Source organism: Geotrypetes seraphini, chromosome 2 (assembly GCF_902459505.1).
Source record: "Geotrypetes seraphini chromosome 2, aGeoSer1.1, whole genome shotgun sequence".
NCBI classification, from domain to species: Eukaryota; Metazoa; Chordata; class Amphibia; order Gymnophiona; family Dermophiidae; genus Geotrypetes; species Geotrypetes seraphini.
This window is the reverse complement of record NC_047085.1, coordinates 421,744,905-421,771,574: the sequence shown is the minus strand read 5'-3', so window position 1 is coordinate 421,771,574 and position 26,670 is coordinate 421,744,905. Positions and strand designations below refer to the sequence as shown.

The 26,670-nt window shown below is 42.7% G+C and overlaps 1 protein-coding gene across 2 annotated transcripts in view; it reads right to left on the bottom strand.

Annotated features, from left to right (window-relative positions):
- Positions 1-26,670, bottom strand: part of KRIT1 (KRIT1 ankyrin repeat containing) — a 178,879-nt gene that overhangs the window by 100,283 nt on the left and 51,926 nt on the right. Inside the window, exons 1-3 of one of the 2 annotated variants that reach the window (XM_033931158.1) lie at positions 17,465-17,574; positions 12,320-12,412; positions 8,097-8,226 (exon numbers count right to left, since the gene is read on the bottom strand). In XM_033931158.1, coding sequence (XP_033787049.1) covers positions 8,097-8,226; positions 12,320-12,395 — 206 coding nt within the window. In that variant the 5' untranslated portion in view covers positions 12,396-12,412; positions 17,465-17,574. Of the gene's footprint in view, positions 1-8,096; positions 8,227-12,319; positions 12,413-17,464; positions 17,575-26,670 lie in introns of those variants that run through there. The other variant, XM_033931157.1, reaches the window with a different exon arrangement.

Genomic DNA, 26,670 nt, shown 5'->3' with positions numbered 1-26,670 from the left:
CACCCACACCCGCATCCACGATCGGAGCAAGAGGGAGCCCAAGCCCTCTTGCCCGGCCGACTCCCCGACGTCCGATACATCCCCCCCCCCCGGCAGGACCACTCGCACCCCCACCCCGAACGACCGCCGACTTCCCGACAATATCGGGCCAGAAGGGAGCCCAAACCCTCCTGGCCACGGCGACCCCCTAACCCCACCCCGCACTACATTACGGGCAGGAGGGATCCCAGGCCCTCCTGCCCTCGACGCAAACCCCCCTCCCCCCCAAGAACCTCCGACCGCCCCCCAGCCGACCCGCGATCCCCCTGGCGACCCCCACGACCCCCCCACCCCCCTTCCCCGTACCTTTGGTAGTTGGGCCAGAAGGGAGCCCAAACCCTCCTGGCCACAGCGACCCCCTAACCCCACCCCGCACTACATTACGGGCAGGAGGGATCCCAGGCCCTCCTGCCCTCGACGCAAACCCCCCTCCCCCCCAAGAACCTCCGACCGCCCCCCAGCCGACCCGCGATCCCCCTGGCGACCCCCACGACCCCCCCACCCCCCTTCCCCGTACCTTTAGTAGTTGGCCGGACAGACGGGAGCCAAACCCGCCTGTCCGGCAGGCAGCCAACGAAGGAATGAGGCCGGATTGGCCCATCCATCCTAAAGCTCCGCCTACTGGTGGGGCCTAAGGCGCGTGGGCCAATCAGAATAGGCCCTGGAGCCTTAGGTCCCACCTGGGGGCGCGGCCTGAGGCACATGGGCCCAACCCGACCATGTGCCTCAGGCCGCGCCCCCAGGTGGGACCTAAGGCTCCAGGGCCTATTCTGATTGGCCCACGCGCCTTAGGCCCCACCAGTAGGCGGAGCTTTAGGATGGATGGGCCAATCCGGCCTCATTCCTTCGTTGGCTGCCTGCCGGACAGGCGGGTTTGGCTCCCGTCTGTCCGGCCAACTACTAAAGGTACGGGGAAGGGGGGTGGGGGGGTCGTGGGGGTCGCCAGGGGGATCGCGGGTCGGCTGGGGGGCGGTCGGAGGTTCTTGGGGGGGAGGGGGGTTTGCGTCGAGGGCAGGAGGGCCTGGGATCCCTCCTGCCCGTAATGTAGTGCGGGGTGGGGTTAGGGGGTCGCCGTGGCCAGGAGGGTTTGGGCTCCCTTCTGGCCCAACTACCAAAGGTACGGGGAAGGGGGGTGGGGGGGTCGTGGGGGTCGCCAGGGGGATCGCGGGTCGGCTGGGGGGCGGTCGGAGGTTCTTGGGGGGGAGGGGGGTTTGCGTCGAGGGCAGGAGGGCCTGGGATCCCTCCTGCCCGTAATGTAGTGCGGGGTGGGGTTAGGGGGTCGCCGTGGCCAGGAGGATTTGGGCTCCCTCCTGGCCCGATATTGTTGGGGAGTCGGCGGTCCTTCGGGGGGGGGGGGAGGGATGTATCGGACGTCGGGGGGGGGGCATCAGGCTTTCAGGATGGGGACAGACCTTCAAGGGGGGACAGTGCACGGAAGTCAGGGGGGGTGAACGGAGAGTCGGGACAGCGCACGGAAAGTCAGGGCGGGCGAAAGGAGCGTCGGGCAGCATGCGCGGTATACCCGTGAGCGCGGTATATCAAAGTTTTTGTGCAAATCATCGTGATTTCTGCGCGCTATATTCGTGTGCGCGTTTTATACGGGTGCGTGTTATTTGCGTGAAAATACGGTAACCCTCGTTTTTTGCTGGGTTATTTAACATCTGAGAGTATTGGGCTGCAGAGTTGCAGCCCAATGTCCCTGGACTTTAAAATCTGGGTCCCCCTTGACTTAAGCCTTACTCTTCCAGCACAAGGACTACATACCTACCATAGGGGCTACCTTTAAAAATCATTGGTGTTTGGAGTCACATGATACCATGAGCAGGAGTGGAGGCTGATCTACTTGGCTTCTCCGTATTCCCCAACAGTATAGCCTGGTTTTGCAAGTTTGGGTCAATATAGAGCATACAACTCAAATACCAATGGATTCTAATCTTAGTAAAATGTGAACCTATAGAAAAGAGGAAGATATCCCTATAAGAGAAAAAAAAGGATCTTGGAATCCTGTTCAGAGCTAATTTGTACAAGGAACAAATTTGAGACTTATAGTTTCCAGATTTCAATCATAGATCCTTTAAAAAGCCTCTCATGTGTATGTGTATGTGCACAAAAAATTCTGTCAAACTCGAAAAAATATATCAATGTCCAAATTCGCAATAATAATGGCCATTTACATACATCGTGATTAGCGTTCATAAAATTTTTTTAATGATAGGTCAGCTACAACAATTTCGCAAAGTCCTAAAAACTTTGCTGTTTATACAATACCTAAATGGCTTACCTACTGAACTAATGAATTGATAGCTCTGTAACATTCACTTTTTCATGCTCTCATTTTTATGTATTCTGGTCTTTAATCGTTTGTGAACTGAGTCAAGCTCTGTTAGGAGATGTTCTGGTATATAAACCGAAGACTAGACTAGACTAATGTGAGTGCACAACAATCTTCAATGATGCTTATTCAAACATAATGCTCAAAAAATGATTGCTCATTCTATCGTCCTAATCACAATAGGTCATAAATTAAATTGAAGCTGACTCAATGTGACCAAATATCATTTGACTCTAAATAACCTTTTAATAAGGACAGTTGAACATATACACTTATCTTATCACAGCCAGATCCCTACGGGACCCATTTTGCCAATAATGGCTTCTTCTGGGATTAATTTAATGGCTGCTTTTACATTTTCTGTGCCATGACAGGTTTTATCAGCAAATGCTTAATGACTCCGAATCAAAGATTTTTCAATTTCTTGATCATAGATCCTGCTCTGATATCCAGTAATGGCAGCAATGCTGAGTGCTCTGCTCTACCCCGCCCGAGGATTGTAGTCAATGATCAACCACGTTTCTTTGATACGGTGGCAGCGGCTCAAGACTTTGTGAAGACCTTACCTGTATTTACACTGCAACCACCCTGATTTTGGTCACCTATATTCAGAGGGAATTTCTTCTTTTCCACTGGTGGCGGATCCTCTGGGGGTTGGCCAAAGATTTGAAGACCTGAGCAGGGCACACTTGTGTCTTTTGTTTATGATGACTTCATTTTTCTTTTGATTTATATAAATGTATGAAAGGACAATCATATATTTTGTAAGGCTTAACATTGCTATGGTTGTTTTTCTTTTTCTCATTATTATGTTCTCTATGATAAATAAGAGAATTAGGCCTTTCGTAAGGCTAGGAGTAGATATGGGGTTAGGAGTGGGATCACGTGTTATTCCTAGAATATTCTGGGATGCTCCAGTTTATGAGGGGAGGTGAGGTGGATGGGTATGGGACGACTAGGAATTCAGGTTGCGGGGGTGGGGAGCAGGTTAGGGTGGGGTGTAACAGAGAGTACGTCTGTTTGGTTTGGATAAGGGAGGCTGGGTTGTGCTATGTGTTCTAGGTATGTCTGTGGGTGTATGGCTGGACTGTGGGTTGCTTATATGGGAGGCCATAGGCTGGGGTGGCCTTCCTTTTTTTGGAGCTGTGCTGGTTTGAGTTGGTATCTTGGGGCCCCCAAGGGAATTGATAATGGGAAGATTGGCGTCTGGTAATGTGGGAGGGATATCATCCCTAATAAAGAGATCTAAAATTCTCCAGGCTTTGAAGCATCATAAGGCATCAATAGCATTTCTTCAAGAGACCCATCTTGACTCTTTGGAGCATGGAAAACTTAAACATTGGGAGGCGGGTCAGATGCTAGAGGGGGCTGCAGTAAACAAGAAAGCTGGGGTTGCAATTCTTATAAGGCTATTAATTTTCAATGTCATAAAGTAATTAAAGACCCATTGAGGAGATTTTTATTGGCTTCTGTTACTATTCACAAAAGATCTATGGTGTTACGCAATATTAATGCACCCAATGTTTATGATAAGGAATTTTACAAAACTTCTCTCTAAAATTTTGTTTCTGGGTCCCATGCCTCTAGTGGTAGTGGGTGATTTTAATATGGTCTGGGATCCAGTAGTGGATACATCTCAAGGATTTCACTCGGGGATTCCTGGGGGAGAGCAGGGGCTACTTCATTTAGTTCTCATGTTAGATCTTTTAGATATCTGGAGAGTTCTATATCCACAAAAGTGGGACAAAACCCGTCACTCTAGGGCCCACTCCTTCCAGGCTTGCATAGACTATATTTTGCTTTCTCGAGAATTGAGGATGCTGGTGCAAGACATGACCATTGGTCCTTATGAAATCTTGGATCACGCAATGCTTTGGATGGATTGGACAATAGATGATGAGCCCTCCAGGTCATGGGCAAGGATTTAAAAATTCCCAATGGAAAGATTATACCAGTAACAATGCGGCCCATAAGTCGAATCCTGGTCTGTTCTGGGAGGCAGCAAAGGCAGTGCTTCAGAGCAGCATAATTAGCTATACTAGTCATCAAAAGAAAGCACACGATAGTGCTATCCTACGGATAGAGAGCCAGGAAGGTCAGGCGCGTCGCCTGTATAAGAGAGCCCCTACACCCACACATAAGGCCCATCTCTTGGAACTCCAAATATCTTTGAATGAGTTACTTCATCAAAGGGCTCTTAAGTCCAATATGTATTATCATTATCATTTATATAAGTATGGTAATAAAGGAGGAATGGCTATGGTATGGTTATTGCATAATTGGGAAAGGAGGCACAGGATAGCGCGGATAAGAGCTATGGATGGGGTGGAGACTAGTGTGGATGCCAATATTCGTGATACTTTTCCAACTTACTAAGATAAACTTTACACTGGACTGAAGGATGACAGTTTGGAAGGGTCTGTTTATTTAGACAGTTTAGACTTGCCTTCAATTGCCTCAGAGGATCAGCGGAAGTTGAATGCTGAAATATCGGAGGATGAAGTGAGCTGGGCGATTTCTCAAAGTACCCTGGGTAAGGCTTCCAGCCCTAATGGGTTTAGGGATGAGTTTTATAAGGTTTTCCAAGGGGAAATGTACCGTCTCTGACTCTCCTTTTTAATGAGGCAATTTGGATGGGTACATTGCCGGCTTCATTGAATTTTGCTCAAATTATTGTTTTACTTAAGCCGAACAAAGATCCTTTGGAAGGCTGGTTCCTATAGGCCTATTTCTTTACTGACCCAGAAGGCCAAGATGTTGGCGAAAATTCTTGCTAACAGACTCTCTTGAGTTTTGCCAGCCCTTCTGCATCTGTCACAAGTAGGTTTTGTAAAGGGACGTCATGCTGTTAAGAATATAAAGTCTATTTTGGCGTCCTTGGAGGCGGTTGAGCAGTCTGGACAGCCTTCTCTGCTGATTAGTTTTGATGTAGAGAAGGCCTTTGAGAGGGTGAAGTGGAGCTTTTATGTATGCAGTGTTGCAGAAATATGGCTTGGATGGTTAGTTTTTGGAGGCGGTGCATACGTTGTATGCGCACCCTAGGGTTCAATTGTTAGTGTCCACCAGTGTTCCCGCTAAGCTGCGTTGGCCTGCGCTCACGCACAAAATATTACATCGCAGCGCAAAGTTTCTCTTCACAGCGCACACACGCGTCGGTAAGGTAAGGGGACGCATTGGGGGGATTGCACTTCCCCACAATTGCCATGCTTCGGTTCCTCTTCTTCCTTCCTTCCTCCCCCCCCCCCCCCCGCGGGACCCTGCGGCACCATCAACTCTTACTCCCTCTAATGTCGGCCCTGCAGCTCCAGACTTCCTCGCACCTTCTCCCCTCCCCCTTTGGATCGCTATTATTTTAAATGTTATAGCCGCGGAGCTGTATCCATCAGTGGAGATGTCTAACCTCGGCCTGCCCCGGAACTCTTACTGCAGCAGCCGCCCGTCTAGGCAGGAACAGGAAGTCACTGTTGCAGTAAGAGTTCCGGGGCAGGCCGAGGTTAGACATCTCCACTGATGGATACAGCTCCGCGGCTATAACATTTAAAATAATAGCGATCCAAAGGGGGAGGGGAGAAGGTGCGAGGAAGTCTGGAGCTGCAGGGCCGACATTAGAGGGAGTAAGAGTTGATGGTGCCGCAGGGTCCCGCGGGGGGGGGGGAGGAAGGAAGGAAGAAGAGGAACCGAAGCATGGCAATTGTGGGGAAGTGCAGAGCTGCAGGGAAGAGTGTTGCGGTACCCAGCTGGAGGGAGAAGGAAGATGAGGGAGGGAATTAAAGGAGATGCCAGGGCTTGGAGCATAGGAGGAAGGTATGCCAGTCTAAGGGAAAAGGAAGGGGGAGATGTGAGAGCATGGAGGGGGAGCGAAAGATGGAAGAAAAGGAAAGGAGAGAGATGCCAGAGAATCAGGGAAGGGGAGATACCAGACTATGAGGAGAGGTGTGGGAGAGGGAAGGCGAGGAGAGAGATGCCAGACCAATGGGGTGAAAGGAGAGATGGAAGGGGGAGGCATACAGTTTCTGGAAGGGGCATAGAAGGAGAGAAGATGCCATATAGGGGAAGAGAGACGGCAGACAGTGGATGGAAGGAAGAGAGTTACAAGAAGATGAGGAAAGGAGAAACCACAGAAGACAAAGGTAGAAAAAAATTTCTATTTATTTATTGCTTTAGGAGACATGTGTCACTGTTTCTGTGAAGCATTGTATGCAGAGTCCAGATTCTTGCTGGTTCAATTTAACCTTTGTCTATGTATTTTTATTTTATCCCCCCTTTTACAAAACTGTGAAGCGTTTTTAGCACCAGCCTTGGTGGTAGCAGCTCTGATGCTCAGAATTTTATGAGCATCAGAGCTGTTACCTCCGTAGCTAAAATCCACACTACAGTTTTGTAAAAGAGGGAGGGGTTAGTTTGTGATTACATATTCCTTACTAGGCGAAGGTGTTTTCTGTGTTCTGTGTGTTCGAAAGACATGGTTTTCTGTTAGGATTGACGGTGTAGGATTGATCTGTGCTGGTCTGGCTTGTTTAGTTTTACAATGGGTGTATTGATGTACTGCTCACTGCAATATGTAAGATGCTGCCTTTTCCTAGGTACTCATGTGTGACGTGTGGTTTGTTACTAAAAATCATGTTTTTCTTACAGATGGGGGGGGGGTGCCAAAAAATGATGGGCCCCGGATGTTACATATGCTAGGTACGCCACTGTATGTAAAGATACCAGAAAGCTGGCGTAGCAAAAACTTCTAAGTTTTGAGTATTTAACCCTCCCACAATCTCACGGGCACTCGTTTCAAGTTTATTGAGATTTTGATTTAAACGCAATATCAAATATTTTCAATGCGTATAACAAAAATAAATTTGGGGAAATAAATAAAACCATTTGAACCAGTGTTCCCGCTAAGCTGCGCTGGCGTGCGCTGGCGCACAAAATATTACATCGCAGCGCACACGTTTCTCGTCACAGCGCACGATCGGAAGAGGCGTACGGCAGATGGCAGGGCGGCGAGAGGAGAATCGGGCGAGTTGGCTCATAACTTGCTGGCGCCCGATATTTTTGGCTCACGGTGAAAAAAGTTTGCTCACAACACCCGCCCGCTTAGAGGGAACACTGGTGTCCACTGACAATTGTTAGTGTCAACGGACTCTGTAGATGGTCTGCGCATGCGTCTAAGAGCTGCGACTTTAAAAAAAAAAAACTTTTACTTTTAAATAGCCCAGCGAGACCATGGTTTTAGCCCACTTTAAACCCGCGGATTAAAACCACAGGCTCACAGAGCGGGAAAGGGCAGGAGATCAGGGCTGAGATGTGGCAGAGAGCAGATTGGGGCAGGCAGAAGATCAGGGCTGAGACGGGGCAGAGAGCAAATCAGGGCAGAGAAGTAGGGCGGCAGAAGGCAGGGCAGTTGGAAAGGACCTCAGCAACTGGTCCTCAGCAGTCGCTTACTTTGGATCAGCCAGCTCAGTCGCTGTTGCTTTTTTTATTTTAGTGAATCGCTTCCTTCCTGCTTTGCATGCCAATTTCCCTCATTTGTATGCACAAATCGGGATGGGATTGCTACACAGGTTAGTGAATCGGGTCAAAGGGAAATTGGGTCGCAAAGGGCTCACAAACCGATCGGTACACGATTGGTTTGCTTTGTGAATCTAGCCCTATGTTTTTATGACATTATAGCCCACATTGAGCACCTGTTGGAAAGGATATTATGCCAAATCTAAATAAATACTTTTCTTACTTATCCAAGGCAATTAGCATCTTTGCAGTAAGTGTAGAAAAGTGAGTGCTGGATTCACTGCAAACCTTCATGATATCCTGCAGGCAGTAAAAAGATGGACCTCCTGGATTACAAACATTCTTAGCAGTATCTAAAAAAGAAGGGAGGGAGGAGAAGACAAGGAAAGGTTGGACATGAGATCAGAATTCACACTATCATTTAATCAGTATCTAAGAACATAAGCCTGTAATGATCAAGAAATGCCCATTGTTCCTTGTAATCTAGGATTTTGAAAGGAAACACCCCCTCCCCCGCATCAAACTTCTTTCCTCTGGTTTTATTAGAAAAGTAAGCATTTCTAATGTTAGAGGATAATGGTAGTTGTACTGATCTTGGTGAAAACTGAACTTTTTATTGGACCAACACATCAAGTCTCTAAAAATATGCTGAAATTTGCTTTTACCTGATAATTTCCTTTCCTCAATTCCTGCTAGACCAGTCCAGACCAAGGGTAGGCAATTCTGGTCCTCGAGAGCCACAGGCAGGTCAGGTTTTCAGGATATATACAATAAATATCCACAAGACAAATTTGCATCTCAAGGAGGCAGTGCATGCAAATGCATCTCATATATATTCATTGTGGCTATCTTGAAAACCTGACCTGCCTGTGGCTCTCGAGGACCAGAATTGCCTACCCCTGGTCCAGACCAATAGGTTCTGTTACCCTTCTAGCAGATGGAGACAGGGAAGCTCAACTGTTCCAGTGACATTGCTGGTATAAGGAGTGTTGCAGCCTATAACTTGTCTGTAATCAAATGGCAAAAGAAACAATCTATTAAAACAAATTTATACACAAAATCCTGAAATTCCTAAGAAAACCCTATGCAGATTAGTAATAAACACATACAGAGACATGTAGAGTCCTGTAAGCTGAGAAAACATGCAGGTGCTTCTTATAAAAGTGCCTTTGACAGAGCAGTATCATCTCCAGCCTCAACAATAATCATATAGTGCTTAATAAAGGAATACAATGACAAGTTGCTATCCTATAAAATACCTTCTGGTATCATTGGCTGCACTTTTGTCAGGCCATTTGAAATCTTGCTAAATGAGCCCTTGCACTACTGGAACTAGCTCTCCAGTAGAGGATATATGCTGCTTTTATTCAGTACATCAAATAGGACTCAGAGACAAAGAGCTGATCAGACTTCAAGAAGGAGTTTGTCACTTCCATAAAGCACAAGGGCACTATCTGAACATCCACCCCAAGAAGCACTCATGCTGTCTCCAATTTTGCCTTCTCAGAGAATAGTAAAAGTGAAACCACCTGATTCACATAAAAGGAGAAGACCATTTTGGGCAAAAAAAAAAGAAGGCACCCTACAATAGTAAGTGAATTGGCCATGAAAGATAAATAGAGATCCTTGCACAAGAGGGCCTGCAACCTTGAGACTCATTTGGTTGAGCAGAAAGCCATAAGGAACACTGCATTCAAAAAGAGGTCTTTCAGAGAGTCCTTCACAAGGTCTCAAAAGGATGATTAACCAGTACATTAAGCACAAAGTTATGAACCCATTGCAGAAGTACAATTTGCAGCAGTGATCAAATCTGCTTTACTCCTCTTAAGAAGCACATAATATTCAACTGAGCCTTATACAATTTAAAGGAGTTAAGAGCCAAACCTTGATCAACACCCCCTTTCAGAAATGTAATAAGAGAGAACTCCATATAGTTAAGCCACGCTCTGAACACCAGCACTCAAGGTTGGCATATGTAAAAGATGTAGATTTTCTGTGGGCCTTGAGAAAGGTAGCTATAACCAATGCCAAGTAACCCTTGTGCCTCAAGTGCCACCTCTAAAGGGCAAGGCCATAAGCCATAAGGAATATTGATTTTTTCTTATGACCAGGACCTGACTCAGAAGTCCCTCATCCTTTGGCAAAAGGAGGCACTTTGCATTCTGCTGTGTCACCATCAAATCTAAGAGTGGGGACTCTAATGCTCCAACAACAGCTAAAAGGTCAAAAGATTCAGATATCACTTCCCCAGGTCCAAAGCATTCTTGCTAAGAAATTTTGCCTGAACGCTTTCCACTCCTGCAATGTGAGCTGCTGAAATTTCAATCAGATTAAGCTCCATCTAGCTGCAAAACCAGATTACCTCCTGTGACATTGTAGTACTCCTGGTCTCATTCATTTACATACACCACTGCAGTCATATTGTTAGACATCATCCAAACCTCATTTCCTTAAAACAGCGAGAGCTAAGCAAATGGTCCTTGAAACCAAGTGATTTATAGTCCATGACACCTATTGATTCGACTATCACTTTCATACAAGCCATCCAAGGCAACAGTTCCCTAATCCCCAGGCTTGTATCAGTGGTGACAATTATCCACATGAAAAAGCTTTTTCAATACAACATCTATTCTGCAATCCTGGGAGTACTTTAGCACTACTCCCCTATCGCTAGGGAGGGCCATGCCTCAGATAAGGTGGAGACGAAGCTCTTTCAGAACCTCAGCAATAAAATGATGGACAGCAATAAAATGATGGTAAGAGAGGGAGGAAGGGAAATAAGATAAATGAATCACCTTTGCCAGCCAGCCTAACCCAGAAAGAGCCCATGGGTTAAGGAGGTCAGACCTCTCTGGGTTCAACTAGGGCAAATGTCTATGGACTAATCGCTGAAAGACAACACTGGCCAAAGAACGTTTATTTTATTTTAAAAATTTTTTACTCGCTCATCCTGCAATTCTGACATACATAGTTCAAACATACTTTGCCTCTAGGGGTTGCAATCCATGAACTGCATTGTGGGGAGTAAGACCTGCATGGAAGAATCCTCCTGCACCAGTCTTACCTGCACCAGCTGATAAAGAGAAATACTGACAAGTTCCAGGCTGACAAGGCCTTATACTAGCAAGGTGACTGGAAGAGTTAAGTTTCTCTGGTATCATATACTGATAGGAAGACATAATCCATTGCTTTGGACTGGTCTAGCAGGATGAAAAGGAAACATATTTGTAAGACTACATTAATCTTTTCTTCACAGGTCCTTTGGGTCTTTAAAGCTCATATAACAGTTATCTTCACCAGCATGAGCAGCTTCTCCAGTCTGCTGCTCGTGCTGGCTTTCTCTCTGACATCACTTCCGGGCCCCGTGACCTGGAAGTGATTTCAGAGGGAGCCAGGCCGGTGCGGACAGGCTAGAGTAGTTGCTTGCGCTGGTGAAGATTTTAAAGAAGTACGGGGCCGGGGAAGGGAGGGCACGAGTGTAATGGTGGTGGGGGGGTTGGAGAGGTGCCGGTGCCCCTACCATGACAGCACCTGGGGCGGTCTGCCCACCCCTCTTTTTATTAAGCTGCGCTAGAGGGTTTTAGCATGAGCAGTGAGGTAGGTGTTCCAACGCTTATAGGAATTCTATGAGCATTTACTGCACCAGCTCGAGCTAAAAACCTCTAGCACAGCTAGAAATACTGCACAGGGCAAGGGGGAGACATGTTGCTGCAGCACAGGAAAGGGAAGGGGAGAAATGCTGCACAGGCAAGGGGGAGAGAAATGCTACTGCTGCACAGGCAAGGGGGGGGTAGAAATACTGCACAGGGAAGGGGGAGGGTAGAAATGCTGCAAAGGCAAGGGGGAGACATGTTGCTGCAGCACAGGAAAGGGAAGGGGAGAAATGCTGCAAAGGCAAGGGAGGGAGAAATGCTGCTGCTGCTGCACAGGGAAGGGGGAAGGGTAGAAATACTGCACAGGGAAGGGGGAGGGTAGAAATGCTGCAAAGGCAAGGGGGAGACATGTTGCTGCAGCACAGGAAAGGGAAGGGGAGAAATGCTGCACAGGCAAGGGAGAGAAATGCTACTGCTGCACAGGCAAGGGGGGGGAAGAAATGCTGCACAGGCAAGGGGGGTAGAAATGCTGCTGCTGCACAGGGAAGGGGGGAGAGAAATTCTGCAGCAGCAGCAGCACCCAATTGGGGAGAGAGAGGGAAGGAGGGAGAAGGAAGACAAGGGAGAGGAACCAGAGATGCCAAGTCCATAGGAGGGACCCTTAATTTCCTGTTTAAATTAAACAAAACATCCAAATTTATTACGCTGTGATACTTAGTTGATCTCAATCATTTTGAGGCCATGGAAAGCAAAACATCAGACTCAGAGAAACAAAATAGGACCTATCTCCCCATGTACTGTAACTCAAAGGTATATATTTACATAAACATGTGAAAACATGGTTGTACTTTACCTTTGACAGCTGCTGGCACCAAAAACATTGAGGCTTCTCTACCAGCCTGCTCACTACTGAGAGGAAATTTCTTCATTAACACCACTCGTTTTCCTAAATAATCCAAAAACAAAGAAGTAAAGCAATAATTTTTTCAGATCAGAAAAGCATTCATACATTTTGAATTTTATACTAAAAATAAATCCATTAAGATATATTAGTGTAATGGCTCATCAAAAGAGACTGGGGACAGTTTGGCATATGTACATACATTCACTTTATCCTACTGGAATGCAAGACAATGTTCAGAAGCACGATTTATGCATATAGACACAGCAGATTTCCAGAAACACATAAACATAGGAACATAAGAATTGCCATACTGGGACAGATCGAAGGACCATCAAGCCCAATATCCTGTTTCCAACAGTGGCCAACCCAGGTCCTAAGCACCTAGCTAGATCCCAAGTAGCAAAACATATTCTATGCTGTTTATCCTAGGAATAAGCTGTGGATTTCCCACAGCCATCTCAATAAAGGCCTATGGACTTCTCTTTTAGGAAATTAGCCAAACCTTTTTTTAACCCCCGCTAAGCTAACTGATTTCACCACATTCTCTGGCAATGAATTCCAGAGTTTAATTACACATTGTGTGAAGAAATATTTTCTCCAGTTTATTTTAAATCTGCTACTTTGTAGCTTTATCGCATGCCCCCTAGTCCTAGCATTTTGGGGAAGAGAGAACAAGCAATTCACCCTTTCCACTCATTATTCTATAGACCTCTTATCATATCACCCCAGAGCCATTTCTTCTCCAAGGTGAAGAGCATTTTTATTGTATTTCTTCTTTAATTATGATTCCTAATAGACAGTTTGGAATGAGATAATTTAAGTATCCGTAAGCTTGTGGTTCTCAATCTAGTCCTCAGGACACACCTAGCCAATCATAGTTTTATAATATTCACAATGAATATACATAAGATAGATTTGCATGCAATGGAGATAGTGCATACAGATCTTTCATGCATATTCATTTTGGATATTCTGAAAACCTGACAGCTAGGTGCATCTTGAGGACTGGGTTAAGACTCCTACCTTAAGGAAACAAAATAAATCTTTACATGAACTAAAAAGACAACACTTTTTCTTTCATTTATTTAGAGAATGATGGGCAAAATATTCAACACATTAAACCTAGCAATTTAAATGGAGAGAGATAATACAATGGAAGGTTTAAAACATACTATGCATCAGTATAATCTTACCTTGCTTTTAGATAATTGACTAGAAAGGTTATAAATAAAACAAGATAGAAAATGAATGACCTTAAAAGCTGAGTTGAAATATGCTGACAAAGCACTAGACAGGAAAGCGATCAATAATCATGTAGACAACCTGTCTTTTGCTTCTGAATAGTTCCATAGACTTTACAGTACAGTATGATTGCAAACTAGGGGGTGGGGGTGGGGGTGGGGGAAGGGACATATGTAACAAAAAAGTTTTTTGTGTATGTTCTTGGATAATAAGTGTTCTTTTTTAATTGCCTATGCTTTTGTGACCAGGTCATTGATATTTTGAAATGTACCATTTTTGCAAGCGGTAGGCATCTGCTGCATTAATTAAGGCCATAGGCCTTAGTAAGAGCCTTTTAGAGTAACTTCAATAACTTAACTTTCCATCAATATAAATTTTAGTACAGTATAACTATAGAGATCTTGCCATAAGCCCAGTTCAGTTCCAACTGCCTAAGTGATAACATACTGTATCTGCACTGTTTTAGATGGCATCTAGAGGCTGTATTTTGCTAAGTATGTTGCCAATTTATCAAGACAAGAGGGAAAAAGTACTCCACAGAAGTATCTAAGATGTGTGATGCCTACAAAGCATATTTTGGCACCTCAAGTCACATGCAAGCACTGCCAAAAAATCTCTAGGAGGTAAGACAATTTTGTTTCTCACTGGAATAGAGAAATTTTCTGCTAAAAATTTCTTTGAATGTTTAGTTTTTAAAATTATTTCAATTTTAAAATTTTCAATATTTGGAATTATATCAAATATGAAATATGTTGCGAGAATTTCATACACAGTCAGGTGAAATAAATTTATTGTTCTTATTACCACAATTTCATTTTTTTTCTTCTACAGGATGGTACAGAGGGGAAAAGAGAACTATCCTATAAATTTGGCGGGAACCCACTGATCACTCAAGCAACTGCTCCTTCTACATGGCCTTCTAAATACCAAACTGATAAGCATGCATCAGCAATCATATATATGGACATTCCTTCATCCATCACCCCGGTGCCACATTGCCCTGAGCTCCCCATACCCATTCCCCCAGAAGCGCAGCTGTCTTCAGAAGAGAGCAGCAAGTCAGAGAATGAGGGAGATGTTGTAGATCCAGTATACAATATCAGTGGTGCAGTTGATGAGAGAAACCCATACTACCCAAACCAAAAAGCTTGGTCTCACCAAGTCCAATGCTGAGCTTTTGACGTCTAGGCACAAGAAGTGGAACTTGCTGGATGAAAGTGTGCAAGTCACAGATCAGAGAAAGTGTCACCAAGCTTTTTCCATCTTCTTCACCTATCAAGATGGGCTCTGCTTCTGTCACAACGTGACCAGTTTGTTTGAGGCAATTGGAAATCGCCTGTAACTTTAAAGAGTGGTATCTCTTCATTGGTAGCTCATCCAGGAGTATCAAAAGCCATGCTGCTCCACAACGAGAATAAGTACCCGTCTCTTCCACTGGCTCACTAAGTGCATCTCAAAGAGGATTACAACAACATCAAAACCTTACTAGGTGCCTTGAAGTATGATGAGTACAGCTAGGAGGTCATCAGAGACTTCAAATGCTGGCATTCCTAATGGGTGTCCAAGGCGGTTTTACAGTTTCCCTGCTATCTATGCCTGTGGGACAGCAGGGACACAAAGGCACATTACCTAAGATGGGACTGGTCACAGCACACCAAGTTCTCTGTGGGAAGAAATGTCAAATGGGAACCAGTGATGGACCCCTGGAAGGTGCTGATGCCACCAATGCACATGAAACTGGGACTAATTAAACAAATGTCACAGCTCTAGATAAAGAGTTGGCAGCCTTCAAGTACCTTCAAGACATCTTCCCTAATTTGTCTGAGGCAAAGGTAAAAGCTGGAGCGCAAGGAATTTCTCAAGCAACTAACTAGGAAGGAGAAAGTGGCTTGGAACAGCTTTGTCGCAGTGGTTCGGGGCTTCCTTAGCAATCACAAGGCCAAAAACCACATGGATTTGGTTGAGAATCTGGTGAAGAATTACAGTAAAATGGGCTGTAGGATGTCTCTCAAAGTCCATATCCTTGATGTTCATCTTGAGTCATTCAAAGAGAACATGGGAGCATACTCAGAGGAGCAAGGTGAGCGCTTCCACCAGGATATATTGGACTTTGAATGCTGCTACCAAGGACAATATAATGAGATCATGATGGGAAGAGTACATATGGGGATTAATTTGTGAAAATGACTTACACTATAATTGCAAATCTCAAAAAACTACTCACTTCTAAATCTCCTATGGTCATCTTTGTATGACTTCAAAATAAATATATGTTAATTGTGATTTATATGTTGCTTTTTATGACTTTATAAAAATTAAAAGACAAAAATTCAGCGTTTTCATGTTTTAAATAGGTAAATTGCAAAATTTGACTATCCTGGTCAGCAAAGCAAAGTTTTATGGAAATAACAGACATTTTCTATACTTGTCACTTTTAAAATCCTCTGTGATATTTTACTCCCCTAGTTCCTTTATCTTGGAACTCTTATAGGTTCTCTTTTGCAAGGGGTGATCAACAATTCAAGATATCCTGTCCATCTAGTAAAGGTATTAAAAGAATCAAGACTCTTGGTCAATCTCTGTCTTTTAAGTTTACTCGACTTTGGAACGACCTTCCACTTCTCTTAAGAAGTTCTGGTTCCCTTCCCTTTTTTCGTAAGTCTCTGAAAACCATTCTGTTTACTAAACATTTTGGAAACTAGTCTTTCTTGATAATTCTCTATATGTCCTTATTGGCCTAACTTAATCATTGTAAACCGAGTCGAGCTTTTCTGGAATGAAGTCTTGGTATACAAAACTAAGCATTAGATTAAATTAGAGCAATTAAGAAATTACACTTACTGCCCAGGAACAAAAATCGTATTACATAGTGAAATCAAACAATTTCTAACTTATGTTCAAAGATCTATAGTTACCTCAAATCTATTTAAAGGAGGTAGTCCTATCCTTCTATATTAAAACCACAGTTTGCTTAAATGGATTCATACCTCATCTTGCACCCTTACCAATGGCGTAATCAAATGCAAGACCTTTTAAGAATGGAAAGACTTTCTGTTGACAAAAGGGGCCAGAAGAATAAAAAGAGTTTTCTTAAACTTTGGGACCCCTTTTTGTGCTCTTTGACCATGTGAGTACATTCGGTTTCTTTATGACCTAGAAATCTAAATACTAGTCCACTCTACTGTTAATCTTTACAACCATCCCCCGACTTTTTTTTAGGAACGCAGTTAGATTGTCTCTGACCAGCTCCAGTAGGATGAAATCTAGATTTCACTGGCTGGGACATAAAATAGAAAAAGAGGGGGAGAGGAAGAGAAGAATGGAAGGGAATTTGGGGGGTATAGGTTCTATTTTATTTAGATTCATTTCTTGATGATGGTCTGTTTGGTATGTCATTGCAGCACAATATATACTGTAATTATTTTTAATCTACTTAATGAAAATACTTTCATATAAAACCACAGTATACTCCAGATTCTTCAATAGACCAACTTAGGTGCTAAAAGTAAAGCATATGTCAATATGGGAAATAGTGGGGATCCCTGATGTACTCCGCAAACAGGAATCCAAGATGGAGAGAATTTACCCTCAGTGTGTACTTGATACGATCATAGTTTCAAGAAGCCGCTGAACCAGTTCAAAACTCTCTGATCTAAACCAATATTAATCAAGAGTTGTATGAGAATATTGTGATCCACGACATCAAAAGCTGCCAAAAGATCAAATTGCAACAAAATAGCACAACGGCCATGGACCAGGAATGTTGTTTCCAGCATTTTTTTTTTAGCTACCTCATTTTTCACCTTAGTACATTAAATTACATTACATTAGTGACTTCTATTCCACTCGTACCTTGCAGCTCTAGTCGGATTACAAAGAAGCTAGTGATCCAATGAGGATAACCCTAAACTCCCTCGGCACGAGTGATGCTGAGGAGAGTGATTGGAGGATCCTGGTTTAAAGTTGCCGAGTAAGCCGTTAGTGAAACAGGATGCGGAGGAAATCGCGGAAGCAAATAGCACAGTGAGTACTGGCATTATTCTCTTTCTGTAAAGTAGAGAGAGTTGATTTTAGAGACGAGACAGAATTAGATTTTGTTTTACAGAACAGTATGAAGAAGCGGGGTGTCAGCAAGCCCTGAAGAAGTGGTAGTGATCTGTGAAACGTTGGCTTTTGAGAGACGCCACGTTTATGCTTCTACACTTGTAACAGCATTGCTAACTAAGCAATCAGGCCCTGATTCTACATAGTGCGTCCCGATTTTAGGCAGCTGTAGGCGTCCTACAGCTGTCTAATCAGCCAATCGGGATGCACGTTTTTTTTAAAAAAATGCTCTCCAGGCAGGCTTTCTATATTGAAGGCGATGCCCGCAAGACACCTAAGCTCGCCTAAGGGCCTTAGGCGAACCTAGGCGGCCCTACGCGTCTCCCTAGTAGAGGAAGAGACGCTTACAATGTAGGCCAACAAAATGCTGGTCTACATTGTAAGTAGACGCGGCCACTATACTTAATGCGGCTATAAGTATACCGCTATAAGTATGCCTGGACCAATCAGGCCTTAGGCATAGCGGGTCCGCCCATTCCCCACTTAATCTAAGGTCTGATTGGCCCAGGCTCTAAGGCGCCTGGGCCAATCAGGCCTTAGACTTAGTGGGGATGGGCGGACCCGCTATGCCTAAGGCCTGATTGATCCAGGCTTCTAGAGCCTGGGCCAATCGGGCCTTAGGCTTCGGAAGGATGGGCCGGGAAGGGGCGGGCCCGCCTCATATCGACGAGACGGGCCTGCTGGCTAGACGGGCAAGTCCCGTCTGGCCAACAAGGAAAGGTTAGTTTGGTTGGGGGGAGGTTTGAGGGCTGTTAGCGCGGGGGGAGTTGCGGAGGGGGTGCGTCTTCCGGCAGGAGGGATTGGGCACCTTCCTGCCAGCGATCGGTAGTGTCGGGGGGGGGGAGGGGTGGTCGGTAGTGTCGGGGGGGGGCATCTTCTGGCAGGAGGGATTGGGCACCTCCTGCCAGCGATCGGTAGTGTCGGGGGGGGGGGGAGGGCGGTCAGTATACTTATAGCAGGAGGGATTGGGCACCCTAGGTTCGCCTAAGGCCCGCCTAAGGCCCTTAGGCGAGCTTAGGTGTCTTGCGGGCCTCGCCTTTAATATAGAAAGCCTGCCTGGGGAGCATTTTTTTTTTTTTAAATGTGCATCCCGATTGGCTGATTAGACAGCTGCCTAAAATCAGGACGCACTATGTAGAATCAGGGCCTTAGTGTCCCAAGCTAAAAATATAGCTTAGCGGCAAGAGTAAAGTCTTTACGAAAGTTTTTTTATAGCCAATGATGTGGGTGGAGGAGGTTTGAGCTTGCATGCTCTGCCTAGACAAACCTGAGGCTTTTTCTTCCATTTAAAAACATTACCCTTAGCTATTAGAGTGGAGCATTTTTGTTTGGTTGTAGTTATACATTATCTACTTCATTGACATTGATATAGTATCCCAAATTTATCTATCAAATCCAGTAAATGTGAAATGGTAGATTCAGGATTCCTCAAGTGAAGTAATATGTCATCCACGTAAGCAGAGACCTTGTATTCCCTATCTGCATAAGGAATACCCTGAATCTCCTTTGCCTGTTGTATAGCCAATAACAAGGGTTCCAAAACAATATCAAAAAGCAAAAGGGATAATGGAAACCCTTGTCTAACTCTCCTCTGCAGACAGAAACGCTCTGAGAAATTATCATTAATATATAATCTAGCAGAAGGGGAGCTGTACAGGGTTTTAATCATTTGTATAAATCCAGAACCAATACTAAACCAATCCATTGCTTGATACTTAAAGGTCCATTCTACCCGATCAAAAGCCTTCTCTGCATCCAAGGTTACAGAGAAGGCTGGATCATCTATGGCTTTTGTTAAATTTAACATGTGAAAGCCAATCTAGTGTTATTTGAAGAATGTCTTTGAGCAACGAACCCTGTTTGGTGCATTTCAATAACATAAGGGAGAGCCTTAGCCAATCTTAAGGCCAATAACTTAGCTAATAATTTCCCATCAACATTAATCAAAGAGATAGGCCTGTAATCTGAAACCAACGTAGGATCTTTATTTGGTTTTGTCAAGACTACAGTTAAAGATTCTGCCATAGTACCTATAATATAACCCTTAGTCAGTTGATTCTGATATAATTTTAGTAATTGAGATAATAGGGTAATTTGAAATGATTTGTAAAACTCTACAGTGAACCCATCACCACCTGGAGCAGATCCAACTCTAAGGGACTTCAATGCTGTTTGTAGTTCTTTCAGTGTGACTGGCAACTCAAGAGATCTCACTATATGCTCGTGAATTTTAGGTCCCTTCATTAATTTTAAAAATTTTACACCATCTAATTCTTTATTCGAGTAAACCTCGGAAGAATACAATGCTTTATAATATTTCAAGAATTGTGTTAAAATATTTCCAATTTGAGAATGAGTTCCACCACTCATCTGTGACAGCCACAATTTTTACTTTTCTTTTTTTTTGCCTTTAGATAATTAGCTAACATTCTTCCCACCTTATTCAAATTCCCATAATACAGTGCCTGCTGGGAAAACAACTCTTTCCTAGCCATTCGAGAGGAAATCTCATTGTAATTGTATTTGGCTTTCAGCAGAGCCTGTAAAGTATTTTGCTCCCACTTTGAGGCCAGTTTTAATTCTAAATCTTAATCTTATTCTTAATCTTATTCTCCAAATTAGAAAATTCTAATTTAAGTTTTTTCCTTATGTAAGCTGAAAATGAAATAATTTGTCCTCTCATGGTTGCTTTAAAAGCATCCCATAATGTTTCCAAAGAGATTTCCTCTGAGGCATTAATTTGAAAATAATCATTCATCTTTATTTGAAACTCTTCAACAAAATTTGCCTCAGCAAGCAATGCATTATTAAATCTCTATACAGGTCTATTAAAATCTTGATCAATCAGTTGAAATTCGATCCAAACTCCGCCATGATCCGATAAAACAATTGGATCAATAACAGTTCTAGTGACCTGCTGAACTAATTTTTTTATTTTATTTTAATTTTTTTATATTTTTTACAAATTGTTGAACAACAATTTAGTGGAAATAAACAATTGAAATAAGAAACAAAAAAAACAAATTATAAAATAATTCCACATTAATGACTAATTCAAAATCCACAAACTGAGGAGAGAGAATCCATCACCTCCAAGGGAAGTTGGTTTTCAGGAATGGTTCATAACTAAATCACATTACAGAGTGCAGTTGGATTTAATTAACTAACTGCCTGGTTGAGAGACTCCATGGAGGCCTCTGAAGTTCTTTCAGCTGCCTTACCCTCAAGAAAAAAGTTCAACTGATCAGGGTCATAAAATATATATCTAGTAATCTGATAGGTAACGCAGCATTTACAGGGAAAATGTAACTGAAAAGTTGCTCCCATACTCAAAGTTAACTGACGATAAGCCAGGAATTTCTTCTGTCTGGCTTGCGTCCATTTCAAAACATCAGGAAATATTGAAATTTTAAAGCCATGAAATTCCACATTATCAGTCTTATAGAACAGATGAAGAACTACCTCCTTATCCTGGAGAAAAACGAAGGTTACCAGTAAGGTTGCTCTACTGACTATTTCTTCTTGTTGAGATGTTTCCAACATACCAGTGAGATCCAAATCTCCTGGTACAGTTCCTTTGCCTTTATCTTCTTTAGGAATATTCAAATAATATAGCTTTTGTAACAGTGGCATATTATTTTCAGGAAATTTCAATACTAGTTTTAAGAAGGAATGAAATAAGTCTCTTGATGTTTGAAATTTGGATACTGGAAAATGTAAAAGTCTAAGGTTCAAACTTCTATTGGCATTTTCCAAATTTTCCATTTCCCTAATAAACAGGCACTTTTCCTTCAATTGTGAATTAGTGGAGACTTTCATTTCTGCCATTGATTTTTCTAAATTGTCCATTCTGTCAGACTGTTTTTGAAATTTCTCTTCATAGGTTTAAAATTAAATATTAGTGTTCTGTACTGAGGAAACAAATTGGGAGCATACCTTATGTAGAGATTCCAGTCCACTCCAAATCGCTTCCATGTCGATCACCTCAGGTCTTGTTAAAGGAGCAGGTATAGATATTCCAGGAACTACCCCAATGGGTTCCACCTCCTCCTTCCCTGCAGGTTTCAGTTCCTCCGTCCTCTGGTGTCGGCTGCAAGGAAGTCGACAAGCTGTGAACCGCATCTGGGATCAGGGGTGAAATCTGCAATGCCGGAGACATCAACTCCGGCGCCTCCCGCGCTGCTGATGGCGTCCCCGACATCCTCCTGGGACGTGGAGGAACTCCAGGCCCCAGTGGGCTGAGCAACACCTCGCCCTCCAAGTCCGAGGTCTGCCCACCTCAGTCAGCGGACAAGCCTGATCCAACCGAGACGGCGTATGCCGTTATTGCCGCCTGCCACAACAATGAAGTAGCAGAGGAGGCTGGAAGAATGCCCCTCTGTTTGCCCCTGCGCTTGGGCATATCAAGAGGTAAAAATGTTGATAGAAATGCAAATTGCCAGTAAAGTGCAGGAGCGACTTCAGATGCAACTCACTCCGTCGCCATCTTGGATCTCTCTCCGTCCCTGCTGAACGAATTTATCCGAAACAAAAATATAATCTATACGTGAAAATGATTTATGTACATGGGAACAAAAAGAAAACTCCCAAGCATTAATATGAAGAACCCTCCATATATCCTTCAACCCACAGGAATGCACCAAATTATCCAAACCTAATAATTTTAATATTCTACTAGGCTTTTTATCTATCACTGAGTCCATAACCGCATTGAAGTCCCCAGCCACTACTAAATTAGAAGCAGCCAGTGGTAGGATCAGCTGTTGAAGAGTTTTGAAAAATTCCATTTGATTCAAATTGGGAGCATATATATTAAACAGTGCCAAAGTCTCTTTCCCTAAGCTCATGTTTACCTGACTCCATCTTACTAAGAAGTCTGCTGAAATTAATTTAAACCCTGCAGAACATTTTCTATTTATTAGAATAGCTACACCAGCCTTTTTATCCACAGCAGGAGCATTAAAAAATTGTTTCACCCATCCTCCCTCTAGTTTCAATGATTCAGCCACAGACAGATGAATATAATAAATATCAGCATCCTGTTGCTTTAAAAAGTTAAGTTTTCTTTCTTTTAATAGGATGATTTAGTCCATTAACATTTAAAGAAAAAAGTTTAAAATTCATTATAAATTTCAATGAATTGGTACCATAAAAATTATTCCCAATGAACTCTGTGACTAAACATTAAGGGGCTCATAATCGAAAGAGAAAAACGTCCAAAAACCGGCCTAAGTCGGCACTTGGACAAACATTTCTCAAAAACGTCCAAGCGCTGATAATAAAAATGGGTTTTGGACATATTTCTAAACGACCTAGGCCTTCATAGTGCCACTCAACGTCCAAAGCTAAATGGGGGGTTTGAGGAGGCGTGTCGAGGGCGGGAGTTGGGCGTGACATGGGCCAGCTTAGACTTAGTCGTACAGCATGTATAACCGAAAGTTTAACAACAGAGCCTAGACGGAACTTGGACGTTGTGACTTAGCCCATGTAAAACATGGTCTAAATCACAAAAACCCACCTAAAGTCACCAGATAAGCACTGCAAACACATAAAACAGACCCCCCCACACACTATCCCAGTGATCACCGACCCACCCCCATAAACATTTTATTCACAACTTTAAATTTCAGCCTCCAGACCTTTATCACCTGGCCGCCTAGCATAGGAAAGCCTAGTCGTCCAGGACAGAGGCAGCTTAAGTAGTCTTGTGGGGTGGGTTAGGGACCCATGGAGAGGAGAACCCATGCCCATAAGCTCCTGTAATTATTGCATTGATACTTAAACATGTGCACTCCTCTTTACACCCCCAAAACCCTTTTTTACTGGCATATAAGTGGCTCCTGCAGCCATAAGGGCTATTGGGGTGGTAGATAAGTGGGTCTAGGGGATTCTGGAGGTGGTTTGGGGGGCTCACCGTCACCTATAGGGGAGCTGTAGTGAGGAGAAGCCATGGCACCCTTTTTGTGAAGTTCACAGCAGTGCCCTGTAAGGTACCACACTATTTAGGTGGCATGTCTGGGTGTGCAGTCCACCACTTTGCAGACCCCTCCCACGTCCAACATGGCTTGTTCTAGGCGTTTTGGACTTGGACGGAAAGTTGGACGGAAATATGGTATAAAGATGGACGATTTAGCGGCTTGGACAATCAGATCGGCAGGATGTATAATTAGATGATTTTCGAAAGTCAAAAAAAGTTGGACATATCTTTTGAAAATGTGCTTAGGCTCTTTTTTACTTTGGACGACTTGCGAGATGAACGTAAACAGACTTAGATGTCCCTTTCAATTATGCCCCTCTAAATATATAACACACGTCCAATTCCCTAAAATAACCCCCCATCCTCCCACCCATAACTCCCCCACTTCATAACCTGACGCTTAGTAGCGTCCATGTAGACTTATACTCAAAAGCTCCCCTCCCCCCCCCAGGTGTCCAATCCATAATAATTCCCATTTTATTTTCCAGATCATTCCCATGTACCCATTGAAATAATTTATACTAGAAAGAGAAAAAGAAAATCCATATTATTTAAAACTCATAAGTTAAATTCAAACACAGATACCCCATCAAATATCCCCAAAATCTTCTACTAATTATGATATCATATAAAAATCATAAAAAAACAGAACCTTACTCCCTTGGGATTTCAATTAAGTAGTTTAAATAATTAATTTTGATTAATTTAATATTAATGGGTAAAAATTAAGTAAAACTAATAAGTAATAGTTAGGTCTTAAAAATATTGATGGCCTTAAACAGTAACTCATACCATCCATGCCAAGTTCCTACAACAATTATAAGAAAAATCATCATATCAAGAAAGTTATAATGTACCCCCATCTTAAAAAATTCAACTAATATTTATGTATTATTAATGATATCCCACTTACTTCTGAACATATTATTTAAAAACTCATAAGTTAAGTTTAAACATATAAATCCCATCAATTACCCCCTAAATCTTCTACCAATTATAAAATTATGTAAAAATCATAAAAAGCAGAACACTGTTCCCTTGGGACTTTAATTCATTAATTTAAATAATGCATTTCATTTAACTGATTTTGATAATATTGAATAAATATTAAGTAAAGCTAATATGTTATAGTTGGCATTAAAAATAATTATGGCATTTAGCAATAACTCATATCATCAATGTAAGGGTCCTGCAATATATCTTAAGAAAAATCATCCTAATAAGTAAATTCATGTTCTTAAATCTATTTTATATCATAACTTTAATCAAGTAATACCCTTAGAGATAATCCAAATGAAATCTATATATGACCCTATAATTAATATGTTTTTATCACAATTTTATCACCATGCAGAAAAACTAATTAAATGAACTGCAATATTTTCTATTGAATCATCTCACTGTATACTATACTGTCATCATATAGTCATTGCTGAACTTTAAATAACATTTCTCTAATTGACCCATATTCACAACGAGGGACATTTAGATGCACTGTATAACTGTATATTAAATCGTCTCTGTACGTATTTTGAACATCACATTACAATTAATCTTCTGGAGATCTTCTTTCTGACATGAAGAAGAATACTTTTAAATGTGCTGCTCTTTCTCCTAGGAACTCTGTTCAATCCAATATTATGTTAGATCTATGCCGCTACTTAGTCTTTAAAGTTGAAAATCTTCCAATTATTTTCATTACCAATAAGAAGCAGAAACTTTTGCACAACTTTCAGTTTCTTATATGAACAAATCAGCACATACCATTCTGACATTTTAAACGATAGCATACTATCCATTCCATGCAGCCGTTTAAAACCTTAGAACTGCCATCTTTCAAATATTCTCATCTCTTCTCTGATTTGAAGGACTCTTAAATGTACTGCACTTAATCATTCAGGAAGAATGAAATGATTACCTCAGCGACATTGCATTGCAGATGATGAAATTCCTGCATTATCTTCCTTCAAAAAATCCTTATCTTTTCCAACAACATATTGCTAAGTATCATTTTGTTAGTCTCAGACGGCTGGAAATTCTTTAACGGTCCTCCGCTTCAGTACTGTAGATACTCGCACTGTCCAGCTTACACAGTAAATCTTCCCTATATACTCCTTGCTGTCAATTCAAGTCCCATTTGAACCACTGATTCAAAGCCATCTGAAAAGTCATCTAGTCAGCCATAACCAACAAGATTCCAAGTCTTATTTCTTCTACCTATTATTTTATCCTCTGGATTATATATTTTATATATCCATTGGCTCCTTCTGCTGATTCAGGAACTCCAATAATTTTCCTTGCTCTTCAAATTGGTTTGTCTTGTTATTTAGTGTAACCCGCATTACAGCTGGGTACAATAAACCATATTTAGCCCCTAGCTCCCTTAGTTTGGGTCTCATTTGCAAAAATTCCTTTCGTTTATCAGCTGTGGCTTTGGCAAAGTCAAGGACAAAAATTAATTTTGACCCTTTGTATTTTATTTCCTTATTTAATATCAGCAGTCGTGGAATCCATCTTGTATTTGATTTTCCAGGAATTCTATGGGCCCTCTCAATCTCCAACGGAAATCTAGGGCTTAATTTCATTAATTTTGGTATCAATCCCTCCAAAAATCCAATCACATCTTTCCCCTCCAAACCCTCCGGTAGCCCAAGTATTCTTAAATTATTACATCTGAATCTGTTCTCCAGATCTTCCAGCTTCCTTGCCAAGCTTTGAACAACATCATGATCTTTTTGGCATTGCTGCAGAGCCTCTTCAGTTTTCTCCACTCTCGCTTCCAGCTGAATTGCCCGAGTGTTAGCCACTTCCATTTTTCTGGCTAGATTGGCAACTTTCTCCTTGACATCTAGCATTATGTTTCTAAGCTCAACTATTAAGTCTGAGCTGTCACTATTTCCATCCGACGGAAGTGGAACTCGAGAGGGGATCTGCCTTTAGCTGCTTTGCATTTCCTCCCGTAGTTTCATTCTTTGAT